At 47.6% G+C, this 13,941-nt stretch overlaps 1 protein-coding gene across 1 annotated transcript in view; it reads right to left on the bottom strand.

Moving 5' to 3' along the window:
- NOS1 (nitric oxide synthase 1) overlaps nucleotides 1-13,941 on the bottom strand; it is a 188,630-nt gene that overhangs the window by 33,959 nt on the left and 140,730 nt on the right. Inside the window, exons 9-13 of the mRNA XM_052655010.1 lie at nucleotides 11,712-11,851; nucleotides 7,777-7,951; nucleotides 4,720-4,821; nucleotides 2,530-2,724; nucleotides 1,856-1,941 (exon numbers count right to left, since the gene is read on the bottom strand). Coding sequence (XP_052510970.1) covers nucleotides 1,856-1,941; nucleotides 2,530-2,724; nucleotides 4,720-4,821; nucleotides 7,777-7,951; nucleotides 11,712-11,851 — 698 coding nt within the window. The remainder of the gene's footprint in view (nucleotides 1-1,855; nucleotides 1,942-2,529; nucleotides 2,725-4,719; nucleotides 4,822-7,776; nucleotides 7,952-11,711; nucleotides 11,852-13,941) is intronic.

Here is a 13,941-nt window from a genome sequence, read left to right as displayed (position 1 = left end):
AGAAATGGCTGTCATGGGGCTTCCATTCTTAAGTGTGTGTGAGAGAGACAGAGACAGAAAATGAATCACTAATAAATGAACAGGCATTGAACTTGAGGGGATTTCAGAGGTTTATAACTCCACAAAAGAAGGACCAGGTCTGGTGTAGTCAGCCATGCACATCCAGGGTTTTGCAGAGGGTGATTCTTAATAGGCACTAAATATCTATCGGGAGCAGGAATGGATTTTAAACCTGCTGCTGCCACCAAAGCCCCGGGGAGCTTAAATGTCAAGTCGGGGCTCTTTCTGGTTAAATGGAGAGTCCAGAAGCAGTGTTTTCTTCCTTCCCATCTATGAGGGTGTGGGCGTGGCAGGTGGGCCAGAGGCTCAGGAATGCCTGGGTTCACCTTCCAAGAAGCACCCCTGTTCAAAGTAGGAATCTCTTTGAGTAGATAAATTGCTAATTTACCCCCACCTGGGGATTATTGGTGGTAAATTCATCATTTTTTAGACTCAGGGAAACCACCCACACTGCCTGAGAGTTAAGAGGGAGAAACAGAAAAGAATAAAAGGCACCTGGAGGGTTCCCTTTGAATGACTGGAGCAGAAAAAAGCATCTGTAATTAACTCCCATTGTTTCTACCTCAAACTTAATAGTGCAATTAATGCTTTAGATTTTTCCCTCCCTTCTTCCCTCAGAGACAGGTTGAACTGAACTGAAGCCAAAGGCTGCTATGCCTGAGAACTGGTGATGCTCTCGTTAGGGAAGGGATGGCTGCTAATGTGGTCCAGCTTGGCTGGAAGATAACTGTTAGGTAGAAGGAGATGGGGGAGGGAGGGAAGGGGAGATCCCGTGGACCATACGGGTGGAGCCAGGACCTAGCTTTGAGTCCCTGCAAGGTCTACCAGTCACCTGTAGAGAGCAGAGAGTTCTAGAAACGAGGGGCTGAGGAAAGTGAGTGAGTAGCTTGGTGCACAATAGCTCCTCTGCCAAAAAGTGAGCTTCAAATCAGGGGTCTGTGAGGAGTGGATCAGGGAGTTCTCTGTCTTTAGACAGAAGGCAGGCATCCCCATTTAACCGTCTCAGTCAGCCCCACCCCACTTGTCCCTGGCTGACCACAGGTTCTGCAGGTCAATGACTCTTCAGTAGCCTTGGTCCCTAATCCTCTCGCCTCCCTCCTGTTCTCAGTGAAATCTTATTAATTTCATTCATTAACTCAACTGGCATCTCCTGAAGCAAGCCCCCTTTGACCTCTCAGACTCGGTGGTGTCTATGTTAGGCTTCCACGACCCCTTCCTCGAGGGTAGCTGTGAGCTTCATGCGGACAGGATCACGTTATTAGGCTTGTCATGGCATCTCTGGGGCCCAGCACAGTGCCTGGCACTGAGTATCCATTTTTGTTGGCCAGATGAGTGAACTGAATGAGCGAGATGAGATTCAGCCCTGACGAGAGTCCACTCTAGGCAGTGGCGTGCTGGAGCCAGCTCATCCCAGCTCCTCCTGACTCTGGCTTCAGTGACTTCCTGTTGGGAGCTTGAAACTGGCCATAGTGGGAATACAAATGTTACAAGTCTATTAATGTTATTATTACTGGGGCCACCATCATCATTAGGAGAGCTGGTTTATCAACACAACACTGCCTCCAGGACAAGCATTTGGGAACCTGGGGGTGGGAAGAGAGGTTGGGAAGGGGAAGGGTCATGGCAGTGTTTACATCCCAGATCTGGGGCAAAGGAGGGACAGGAATGTTGGAGAGAATGGACAAGTCACGTCACACAAGAGACAGAGGCACAGCATCCTCCCAGCCTTCTTTTCTGGGGCTTTCTGAATTTGGGGACACATACATCCACCCCCCTGCAGCTTTAGGAGACTTACTCTGCCAGCTTCTTGAAGCCGATGGCTCGCCGCTTTGTGGGGGTCCCGTTGGTGCCTTTCCAGACATGGGTGTTCCAAGGGTCAGGCTGGGGAGAGAGGAGCATAGTCACTATAGTGAGGGAGACTGGTTCCCCTTGGGAGATGCCCAGGATCCCTGGAGGCTTATGGCTGCCCGGCCACGCCCAACCCTCAGCCCTCGAAGGGAGCGAGTCTGCTGGTGGTGACCGCAGGGTGCCTGGCAGAGTGGCTGGCCCAGCCGCCCTGCACTGTCTTGCTAGACCTTCCCACAGACCCTCTCTGACTCAAGACCCCTGACTCTTTGTTTCAGTTTCATTCGTCTTTCAGCTCGAGCTGTGTTGTCCAATCTGACGGCTGCACTGAGAGTCTGAAACGCAAGTTTGAACCGAGGTGTGCTCTAAGCCAGCAGACCCCAGCCTTTTGGGCACCAGTTTTGTAGAAGGCAATTCTCCCACAGACCCGGGTGGGCGGGGGATGGTTTGGGGATGATTCAAGCACATTCCATTCACTGCGCACTTTATTTCTACTATCATTACATCAGCTCCACCTCAGCTCACCAGGCATTAAATCCTGGAGTTTGGGGACCCCTGCTCTAGTTGTAACATGCACACTGGCTCCTGCAGGTTTAGGACCAAAGAGGTGGAGAGGGGCAGGACCTGGTATTCGAAGGAGGGTGTCAGCCGGTAGTTGAGCATCTCCTGGTGGAAGACGGGCGTGATACTGCCGGACATGGGGGGCACGATCCACACCCAGTCAGCGGGGCAGCCCCCCCGGCAGCGGTACTCGTTCTCCATGTGCTTAATGAAGGACTCGGTGGCGGAGTGGTGGTCGACGATGGTCACCTTGTCACTCTGTGGGAGGAGAGGACACTGGGGAGTCAGGAGGAGAGACAAGCCAGGCTGTTTCAGGGCTCCCTCACCCCAGAGCGTGTTTCCTAAAGGGTGGTCCTGGGGATGATTCTAGGCGGTGTAAAGTGATTCTCTGCGGTTTTTTTTTTTTTTTTTTTTTTGATCCTGACCATATCCAGGAGAAAGACTTGGCTGTGCTTAGTCACTCAGTCGTGTCTGACTCTTTGTGACCCCACGGACTGCAGCTGATCAGGCTCCTCTGTCCCTGGGGATTCTCCAGGCAAGAAGGCTAGAGGGGGTTGCCATGCCCTCCTCCAGGGGATCTTCCCAACCCAGGGATCGACCCCAGGTCTCTCTCATTGCAGGCGGATTCTTTACTGTCCCAGCCACCAGGGAAGCCCAGAAAGACTCTGCTGCTGCTGCTGCTGCTGCTGCGAAGTCGCTTCAGTCGTGTCCGACTCTGTGCGACCCCAGAGACGGCAGCCCACCAGGCTCCTCCGTCCCTGGGATTCTCCAGGCAAGAACACCGGAGTGGGTTGCCATTTCCTTCTCCAATGCATGAAAGTGAAAAGTGAAAGTGAAGTCACTCAGTCGTGTCCGACTCCCAGCGACCCCATGGACTGCAGCCCACCAGGCTCCTCCGCCCATGGGATTTTCCAGGCAAGAGTACTGGAGTGGGGTGCCATTGCCTTCTCCTCTAGGTCATCAAAAGCATGGAGCTGAGCTTCCTGTGCTTGACAGCAGGGTCCCACTAGCTACCCGGTTTACACACAGTATATGTGTCCTCTCACATCTCTGCTGTCTCTGGCTCACCAACCTTCACACCAGTCCACCAGACCCCCAGAGCATCCGCCTTCATTTTCAACAACTCCCCAAACTTCACTCCTGCATGGTCAAGAGTGAAGGGGGCTTCTTGCCCCTTCAACCCCATCTCACCCGGTTTCTCCCCTGGGGTATGCATCTCCCAGTTTGCCCAGTCTCCCTGTTCCTGACATGGGGACCTGTGGTTCATATTCAGGTCTTTATATGACTTGATATGCCCCTTCTACTGCCTGTGGGTGCCTCCCACGTACGCACTCCTAGAAGACAGAGCTGGTCTCTACTACAGAAAGTGACCTCTATTCTACGGGTCTCCTGCTTCGCCCAGGAGAATCCCAGCTTATGCCCATGTGCTGTCACAACTGTTAGTGGTGCCTCCACTTTGCCCTCTAAAGTGTCATGGTTTAGCAGATAATCTTTTATTGGCTGTGCTGCATGGCATGCAGGATCTTAGTTCCCTGACCAGGGATCGAACCTGGGCCCCCTGCAGTGGAAGCTGGGAGTCCTAACCACTAGACCACCAGGGGATTTCCTAGCTGATAATTTTTAAAACCATCTTACTATATACATAATGGGCTTCCCTGGTGGCTCAGTGGCAGAGAATCCACCTGCCAATGCAGGAGACGCAGGTTTGATCCCTGGGTCAGGAAGATCCCCTGGAGAAGAAAATGACAACCCACTCCCGTATTCTTGCCTGGAGAATCCCATGGGCAAAGGAACCTGGTGGGCCACAGTCCATGAGGTTTCAAAGAGTCAGACATGACTTAGCAACTAAACAACAACTCAACTATATATATTTTAGCGTTTATCGTGGAGCCACATGCACTGGGGGGCTACATGCCTCTGACCATGACGATGAACATTTGTCTCTGCTATGGGAAAGTCTCAGTGTCTAACAAGTCAAGACACACAGGATGTGTACCATTTCAGTTCTGAAACAAATCAAGCAGCAAGTCATCAGCCCTCTATCTTTTTGTCTCTCCCTCAAATGGGCCCCCTCCTCCCAAGTTCTCTGATGGAGAGTCAGGCATACATGATGGGAAGGACACCTTGCTTATAAGCAGAGCCCTGCAAACAAGGTTCCTGGGAGCTGGACCCTTGATTTTCTGCCCTAAGACTCTGAAAAGTTTTAGTTCGCCCTTTGCGGCTTGGCAGCTGGGAGGCGTGTCCTGGTGCTACCTGGAAGCTGTACAGAACCGCAATATTGATCTCCACCAGTGCCTGGTCCTTCCACAGAGAGGATGTCTTCCTCATGTCCAAGTTCATCTTCTTGGCCACATCCTGAAAGGGGAAGGAAACACAGACTCACAGGCTGGGCTACCTCTGGGTTTCAGACTAAAGAGGGACTGGACTAGCATCACCAATTAGATTCTTCATTAATTAATGAACTCATATGCAGACTAATTCACTCAATTTTTTTTTTTTTATTGAGGACATACTGGTGGCAGGAAGCTAGACGGACTTGACTGGCCCTTTGGTTACTGAGCTTACCTTCTAGAGGGGGAAGAGACAGAAAATAATACAGTGATGAGTATTAATTCCTAGGAAGAAAATAAGGCAAGGAACTAGGAGAAAGAGGGATATAGGGGCAGGATGAATTGAACCAGGATAGTTACTGAAGGACCACTGCAAAGGTGGCACACACATGAGATCCAAATGATGAGAAGAAGCAAGACATTTGAAAATCTTGGGAGGAAATGTTCTAGGCAGAAAGAATAGTATGTGCAAAGACCCTGGGGTGGGATCACGCTGGTGTTGAGACACAAAAAGAAGGTCAATGTATTTGAAGGGTAGGGAGTCAGGGGGATGCAGGACTCTGATGAAAAAGAGAGATGCAGGACTGGATTACGCAGGGTGTGCAAAGCGGTCAGGATTTTATTTCAAATATGATGAGGAGAGTCTTTGAACGGCTTTAAGGAGCTATTCGGGTCTGGGAGTGAGAGCAGTTGCTTTTTATCTTTTTTAAAAATTCTTCTTTTTCTTTCTTATCATCACTACTTTCTATTGGGGAAAGCTCTCCACCGATTCCGTTTCATCTCCAGACTGGCCACTACTTGGAATCTAGATCATGAGTATTTTGAGTTTATGGAGACACCTGTCGACTCCATTTGACAGATGAGGAAACTGAGGTTCAGACTGCTGCACAGACTTGCTCGCAGCCTGCAGAGCCAGTTGGCCTCAGAGCTGGAGCCAGGCAGCTGAGTAACACCTAAGACCTGGGAGCGGCTCCCCAGTCAGCCGACTCCTTTGGCAAAACTGCTTGGCAAAAACACCCCTGACATTTAAGTTACGGCTCCAGCTCCAGTAGGAGCTGATGTCAGAAGCAGGGAAGACCCAAAAGCAAATCCATTAATTAGAGCCTGGCTTCTCACTTCCTCTGTCAATTCTAATCATTTGTGGGAACCTAGGTCTCATTATGGGGCTAGAATGTGACAATTTCTCAAGTTTGAGTAAATTGCTTCGCAGGCCCAGCTGTCAACATTTGTGCATAATGGCAGTTAGAGTCGGAAGGCTGGGGCGGGAGTGAGTCTCATTTAAGTTACCCAGTGACTACTCTTTGCGATCCAAATGTGAACCTGAGTCATGAAAGCAGGCATTAATTTACTCTTTGGAGAATGGGGCGTTAGGTTCTGTTTGGGGTCTTTTAGCGGTGACACAAATGCAAAGAGTAAGAAATTGCCGGCTTTACATAAATACATATAAAACTTGAGTTCTTTTATAAAAGAAAGTGTGTACAATCAGTCATGCTGCTACTGTTATTTCTACCACATTATTTTGGTTAAAACAATAGAAATTAGTTGCAGTGTCATCTAATGACTTCTTTTAAGTCATATGTATTAAGTCAAACATATATGACTTAAAAAAATCCCCAAACATGACTTGAGCCACATCTCTGGAAATTGCCTAGAACTGTTTTTTCCTTTCCTGTCAGGAGTTTGTATAGATCAAGTGTCAGAGGTATTGGTTCGATAACATTTATATGTTGCAGTATAATTACTACTGTAGGGTGACTTAACACCTCTATCCAGTCACATAATTACCATTTCTTTTTTTGTGGTGAGATTAAGATATAGTTTCTCTGCAACTGTGAAATTCATAACACAGTATCATTATTGACTATAATAACTACTTGTACATTAGATCTCCAGCACTTATCTCCAAGTTGTCAGTCTGTACACATCAACAAACATCTTTCCCAGTTCTCCTGCTGCCTCCCCCTGCCAACCACCCTCCCCGCGCCCTCCTTACAGCCCCTGGTAACCACCACTCTCCTCTCTGTTTTATGGAGTGTGGCTTTTTTTAGATTCCGTATAGAAGTGAGATCACCCAGTCTCTGTCTTTTTATGTCTGATTTATCTCATCAGCATAATGCCCTCAAGGTCCACGCAGCTGAATGTCCACGGTTTTTAACACTATAAACCCAACGCTTGACTCTGGATGCAAACTTTGCTCTCTGCTTTGTTTACTGTGTGACAGAGGCTCAGTGCTTAACTTCTCTGTTTCTTAGTGTTTTCTTCTGAAATAAGGCCAACCACAGCAGACTGTTGTTAGAAACAGCATTTGCTGACAAAACCACAGCGTTGCTGACACATTCAGCAAAGCGGAGCTCCAGGGAGCAGTCCGCCCCAACAATGTTCAGTGGATGAAGATGACTCAGCCTGGGGTGGGGGTAGCAGGGGAATGGGGGGGTGGGGAGTCAGACCCTCCACTGAGAAATGCACATGGTGGGAAAAATCACTGCCAACCCTCCCTCCTTGTTGTTTCAGAAAAGAGACCAAAAATGCCCCAAGTTCATGCCCCTTCCCAAAGCTTCTAACCAGGTTTGACCTTGACAGGCAGGGCAGTAGAATGGTAATGAACTTGGGTCATAATACCAGCCTGGGTTCACACCCCAGCTCTGCCACTCCCTAGCTGTGTGACTCTGAACTTGTCATGTTAATCCGCCAAAAGGCCTCAGCTTCCTCACCTGTGAAGGGGGTATTTTCACACCCAGAGGACGTGATGAAGATCCAATGAGCATACAGTAATCTCCAAAGCGCTTGGAGTGGCACTCAGCATATAGCGCACGTACTCTTAATGCCATGGAAGCCTTCAGAAAGGCCAGGGGCTTCCTTATGGTTCTGTGTTAACCTCTTCCAGTTTCTGAGCCCCAGAGCTCAGCTGTGGGGAAAGGCCACTGAGCCCACGTCCTCCACCCCATGAATTCCCCGTCAGGATGGCCTGGGAGGGCCTCACCTCCAGGATGTTGTATCGGGAGCTGTCGCAGTAGTCACGGACGCCAATCTCTGTGCCCATGTACCAGCCACTGAAGGGACAGGCGCTGAACTCCAGGCCGCCAATCTCTAGGAGCATGTTGGACACAGCGGGGAGGCCGTACCACTTCAGTCCCAGGTCCTTGAACCACTCGAACCTGTGGAGAGCAACATAGCCCAGCTCGCTGTGGGATGTGGGGCGGGAGCCTCAGGGGAAGACACGTGGGCGGGGTCTCCTTAGCCTGGGGATGCAGAAATGCCCGCGACTGACTGGGGCTTACTACTTTGGAACCTGATTCCTGGGCTCACGTCTGACCTGTGGAATCACACCGCCATCCACATCAGAGGCCTGAGAATATTCACTTTCACGTATTTCCCAGGTGATTTGCATGGATATCCAGGCCTGGGAACCACTGCCCAGGGCTGCTATTTATCCCCTAAACTCACCTGGAAGGTGAATTCAGGAGAAAGTGAGCATCTCTGAGTTCCTTTTTCTTTTTTTTAAATTAACTTTTTGTTTTGTATTAGGGTATAGCCAATTAACAATGTTGTGATAATTTCAAGTGAACAGTGAAGAGACTCAGCCATACATTTACAGGTATCCATTCTCCCCCAGACTCCCCTCCCATCCAGGCTTCCACATAACATTAAGCAGAGTTCCCTATGCTACTCAGTAGGTCCTTATTGGTTATCCATTTTAAATACAGAGCCGCGAGTTCCTTCTGACCTCAGGGCCTTTGCATGGCAGTTCCTTCCTGCTCCTTTCCCTCTGTGCCTGTCCAGTTCTTACACTTTCATTCTCAGCTAAAATCCTGGTTACTCTGGAAGCCTTCTCTGATGCCCGATCTAGGTTGGGTCAGGCAGCTTTACGCCTGTAGGTACCATAACACTATTTTGCAACACTCGATTGGAATTAAGTGGTTTATTTGGGTAACTGATCTCCTCTTTGAAATTGAAAGCACCACGGAGGTGGGGACCAAGTCAGTGACAAAGGCCTGCACAATGCATGACCCAGAGTGGGAATAATAAACAGTTTTGAATGTTAAGTGAATGAATGAATGAAGGCCAAGTTTCACCATTGAAGCTGGTTGAGCTCCTAGATACCTGGCAGTGTTGGGAGCCTTAGGACACTTGCTCCATCTCCAGGACCTGGACCAGGGTGGGGCAAGTAAGGCACTGGCTGTGGGTGCAAAATTGAGGAGCACCAGCAAACCCAGTAATCAAGATCAAATATTCTAAATTAATTCAGTGTCTCTAAAAAAAAAATTAACACAAAACCGCCATGATGAACAAAACGTCAAAGCTTTACAAAAAGACAGGATCCCACTCTGCACTTGTATACTTTACCTCACTTGCTTACCCTAATCTCAGCCCTGAACTGGTCCTTGTTTGAGAATTTTGATATATTATGCATCATGGATTTAAAAAGCTAATCTTGATTTTTTTAAATTACATTAAAATACTATTAATTTGATGGTTGATTTTTTTGGTGCTTCCTCCATCAATTTTGCTCCTGAGGCCAGGTCTTATTGTGGAGTTCTTTTACTCTCAAAAAGTGTAAATTTTATTTGTGTTGCTAGCCTCAGCCCTCATAGCCCCATCCCAACTCCAAACTACTTTTGAACTTGAGCTGCATCAGGTCACATAGTTTTTAATGCTTCCCTCTATTTAAAATTTGCACCCATAACAATACAGGAAGCGCTTCTGCTCTTTTGCCCTTTGTGTGTGTGTGTGCGCGTGTTGATCGCTTCAGTTATGTCTGACTCTTTGTGATCCCATGGACTACAGACCACCAGGCTACTCCGTCCATGAGATTCTCTAGGCAAGAACACTGGAGTGGGTTGCCATTCCCTTCTCTAGTTTTGGCCCTTAGGGTTGGAAAATGGATAGGTCCAGGTTGATGGCTTAGAAGGAGTAGAGTAAAGAAGGAAATTTTTAAAGAATTGAAGTATAGTCAATATATATTATTATACATTATAACATGTAATGTGTATGATATAGTGAAAGACATATATGATCACTATAATATGTAAGGTGTACAATACAGTGATTCACAATTTCTAAAGGTTATATTCCATTTATAGGGATGGAATGTTGTAAAATACTGGCTATACTGGGCTTCCCTGGTGGCTCAGACAGTAAAGAATCTGCCTGCAGTGTGGGAGACCTGGGTTCAGTCCCTGGGTTGGAAAGATCCCCTGGAGGAGGGCATGGCAACCCACTCCAGTATTCTTGCCTGGAGAATCCCATGGACAGAGGAGCCTGGCGGGCTACAGTCCATGGGGTCGCAAAGAGTTGGACAGACTGAGTGACTCAGCACAAAGCACTGGCTATATTCCCTATGTTGTAGAGTATATTCTTGTAGCTTATTTATTTTATCCATAATGGTTTTTACCTCTTTATCCCCTATCCCTCTATTCAGTTCGGTTCAGTCGCTCAGTCGTGTCCGACTCTCTGCGACCCCACGAATCGCAGCACGCCAGGCCTCCCTGTCCATCACCATCTCCCGGAGTTCACTCAGACTCACGTCCATCGAGTCCGTGATGCCATCCAGCCATCTCATCCTGGGTCGTCCCCTTCTCCTCCTGCCCCTAATCCCTCCCAGCATCAGAGTCTTTTCCAATGAGTCAACTCTTCTCATGAGGTGGCCAAAGTACTGGAGCTTCAGCTTTAGCATCATTCCTTCCAAAGAAATCCCAGGGCTGATCTCCTTCAGAATGGACTGGTTGGATCTCCTTGCAGTCCAAGGGACTCTCAAGAGTCTTCTCCAACACCACAGTTCAAAAGCATCAATTCTTCGGCGCTCAGCCTTCTTCACAGTCCAACTCTCACATCCATACATGACCACAGGAAAAACCATAGCCTTGACTAGATGGACCTTAGTTGGCAAGGTAATGTCTCTGTTTTTGAATATACTATCTAGGTTGGTCATAACTTTTCTTCCAAGGAGTAAGCGTCTTTTAATTTCATGGCTGCAGTCACCATCTGCAATGATTTTGGAGCCCCCCAAAATAAAGTCTGACACTGTTTCTACTGTTTCCCCATCTATTTCCCATGAAGTAATGGGACCAGATGCCATGATCTTCGTTTTCTGAATGTTGAGCTTTAAGCCAACTTTTTCACTCTCCTCTTTCACTTTTATCAAGAGGCTTTTTAGTTCCTCTTCACTTTCTGCCATAAGGGTGGTGTCGTCTGCATATCTGAGGTGATTGATATTTCTCCTATTCCATCTCCCCACTGGGACCCCCTAGTTTATTCTATCTGTATTCTCTATATTCTGTATACCTGTATTCTCTATCTCCTTCTTTTTTGTTATATACACTAGCTTGTTGTATTTTTTAGGTTCTATGACTAAGTGATATCATATAGTATTTGTCTTTCTCTATCTGACTTATAAGGAGGGGGATTTTGATTCAGAAAATATGATGGTCCTTCAGTGGAGAAGGCAATGGCACCCCACTCAAGTACTCTTGCCTGGAAAATCCCATGGGTGGAGGAGCCTGGTGGGCTGCAGTCCATGGGGTCTCTAAGAGTCAGAAGCGACTAAGTGACTTCACTTTCAGTTTTCACTTTCCATCTTCATGCATTAGAGAAGGCAATGGGAACCCACTCCAGTGTTCTTGCCTGGAGAATCCCAGGGACGGGGGAGCCTGGTGGGCTGCCGTCTATGGGGTCGCACAGAGTCAGACACAACTGAAGTGACTTAGCGCAGCAGCAGCAGCAGCAGCTGCTAAAGGAGGAATTACTGATCTCGAGGGAACCTGCTTTGCCTTGGCCCCATGGTAGTGATAGGAACCAAGACCCCCTTTTAGCCTCTGTCTGGGCTGGAGAGACAGGAGGAGCTCCGGGGTTGGGCAGAGGGGGACACTGGATAAACCACTCCCCCACCCTCACCCTCCCCACACCAGGCCCTCTTACTTGGGGTGCCTGATGGGGACTTCCAGTACCAACTCTGGAGGGATTTGGAAGAGCTCTGGGTCGTTGCCGTTCGCCTGGAGCAGGAGCGGCAGGACATCGAAGCGGCTTCGTGGGGGTTTCCAGCCCTGCTGTATGCAGATCTGCAAGCAGAGCCACCAGGTCAGACCACTGAGCCCCAGGCCCTCAGAGGCAACAGGGGTGAGGGGAGGGGCAGAGGCCCCAGGGCCCGCCCCCCAGCTGTCCCTTCCTCTGGAGGCTCCGGGCCACGCCACCTCCTACATGAAGTTCTCCTTGATATCATCACGTAACTAGCACAACTTCCCGTGGTTCCACAGGACAGAAGACAAACCCGTCCTCCGGCCCCTCACTTGGTAATGTTTTCTGGGCCTTTCCTGCCCTCTGGGAACTCCCGGAGCAAGGGTTGAACTGACACTTGCATTGGAAGTATTTGCACTCTGTGCCCTGAGTGCAAAGACGCGAAGAAAATGTACCAAATTGGATGAGGGCAGATCTCTCAGAATGACCACAGAAAAATGCACCTGTTAGAGCAGCTATCCATTGAAATATAAAGCCAGCCATGTAAGTAATTTAAAAATTTCCAGCAGACACATTTTAAAATGTATTAAAAAAAAACCCAAAACCCTAATGCAAAACCAGGCAAAGATAAATTTAAATAATATATTCATTTGAAACAGTTTTAATTTCAATAATATTTAATTAAATAGTTATTAATTATAGCATGATATTGACTATATAAATAGTAGTTGTAATTTACTAACACTATACTAAAACATTAATATAAAATATTAATAACATAATCAAACATTAAAATATTAACTTCAATATTATTACTATTTATATAAAATATTAATGATATAGAAATATTATATAACATTGATGGCATGTATAACTATACACTATAATATGAATATTTTAATAGGGGCACAGAGGTAAAGAATCCACCTGCCAGTGCAGGAGACAAAGAGTCAGAAATGACTGAATGAGCATGCGCACACACACACGCACACACACACACACACACACACACACGTGGTGTGGTTCAGTCAATAAGTTGTATCTGACTCTTCTGTGACCTCATGGACTGTAGCCCACCAGGCTCCTCTGTCCATGGCATTTCCCAGGCAAGAATACTGAAGTGCGTTGCCATTTCCTTCTCTGGGGGATCTTCCCAACCCAGGAATTGAACCCGTCTTTCTTGCACTGGCAGACAGATTCTTGACCCCTGAGGGAAACCTTATTAACAGTATATTTGGCACTAAAACTAAACATGAAATATATTTATTAATTCAAGAAAATATAAAAATATATAATTAAAACACCATTAACTGATTAATGATAAATAATATATTTAACAAAATTAACTATATGTGTTAATACAATAAATGTATTAATTTATTAATAAATAGAAATAGATTAGTCCAATATTACCCACAACATTATTTTTCAGCAAGTAATCAAGATACAGATTACTAATGAGACCTTTCCACTCCTTTTTTGTTCTCCGTCTCAGAGACTGTGTACCTTACAGTTAGAGCATGTTTCATTTGGACTCACAGCATTTCATGTGGTCACTGGCTAGGCGCAGCCAGTGGCTGCCATGCTGGGGCTTTCGAAAGTTACAGTTACGTGGTTATGTTTGGGGTGATTCCCTCTGCTGGGCTGGTAGACAGAGGAAGCACAGAAGTAGGGGTTTAGGAGAACGTGTGGTATCAGTGAGGTTTCTGGGGACAGAAGGAGAGGAAGAGGCTGTGGCATGTCTGTTCTGGCTCCACAAGGACAAGGTGAGCCAAGCATACAGTTAGAGCTCAGCCAGGTGGAGCAGAGTCTGGCTGAGCCTAAACGGCACAGGTGTGACTCCTGGTCGCCTTGCTTACAACCCTCTCCCCAGGATAATAACATTTTAGTAAGAAAAGCTCCCTGCAAATGAAGTCAGCAGCCATGAGGGTGAGGGCAGCCCCCTCATGGGGAAGGTACTGGGGTGGAGCATGAGGGTGGTTTGAGGAAAGAACAAGATGAAGCAGAATGGCGGCTGAGTTGGTGACAAATAAAAGGGGAACCAGGCCTGTATGCCTGCGGTGTTCCAGGCGTGGGGTCTGCCTGTGATACCTCCTGTGGGCATAGATGCCGGAAGCTTCCAGGCCTTACCTGTGCTACCTGTGTACATTACCACCTGGAAGGAACCTGGATGGGGAGAAGGTGGGGTTCGTGT

The sequence above is a fragment of the Budorcas taxicolor genome, chromosome 17 (genome assembly GCF_023091745.1).
Source record: "Budorcas taxicolor isolate Tak-1 chromosome 17, Takin1.1, whole genome shotgun sequence".
NCBI lineage: Eukaryota > Metazoa > Chordata > Mammalia > Artiodactyla > Bovidae > Budorcas > Budorcas taxicolor.
Note: the sequence above shows the minus strand (reverse complement) of the source record. Positions and strands in the feature narration are given on the sequence as shown.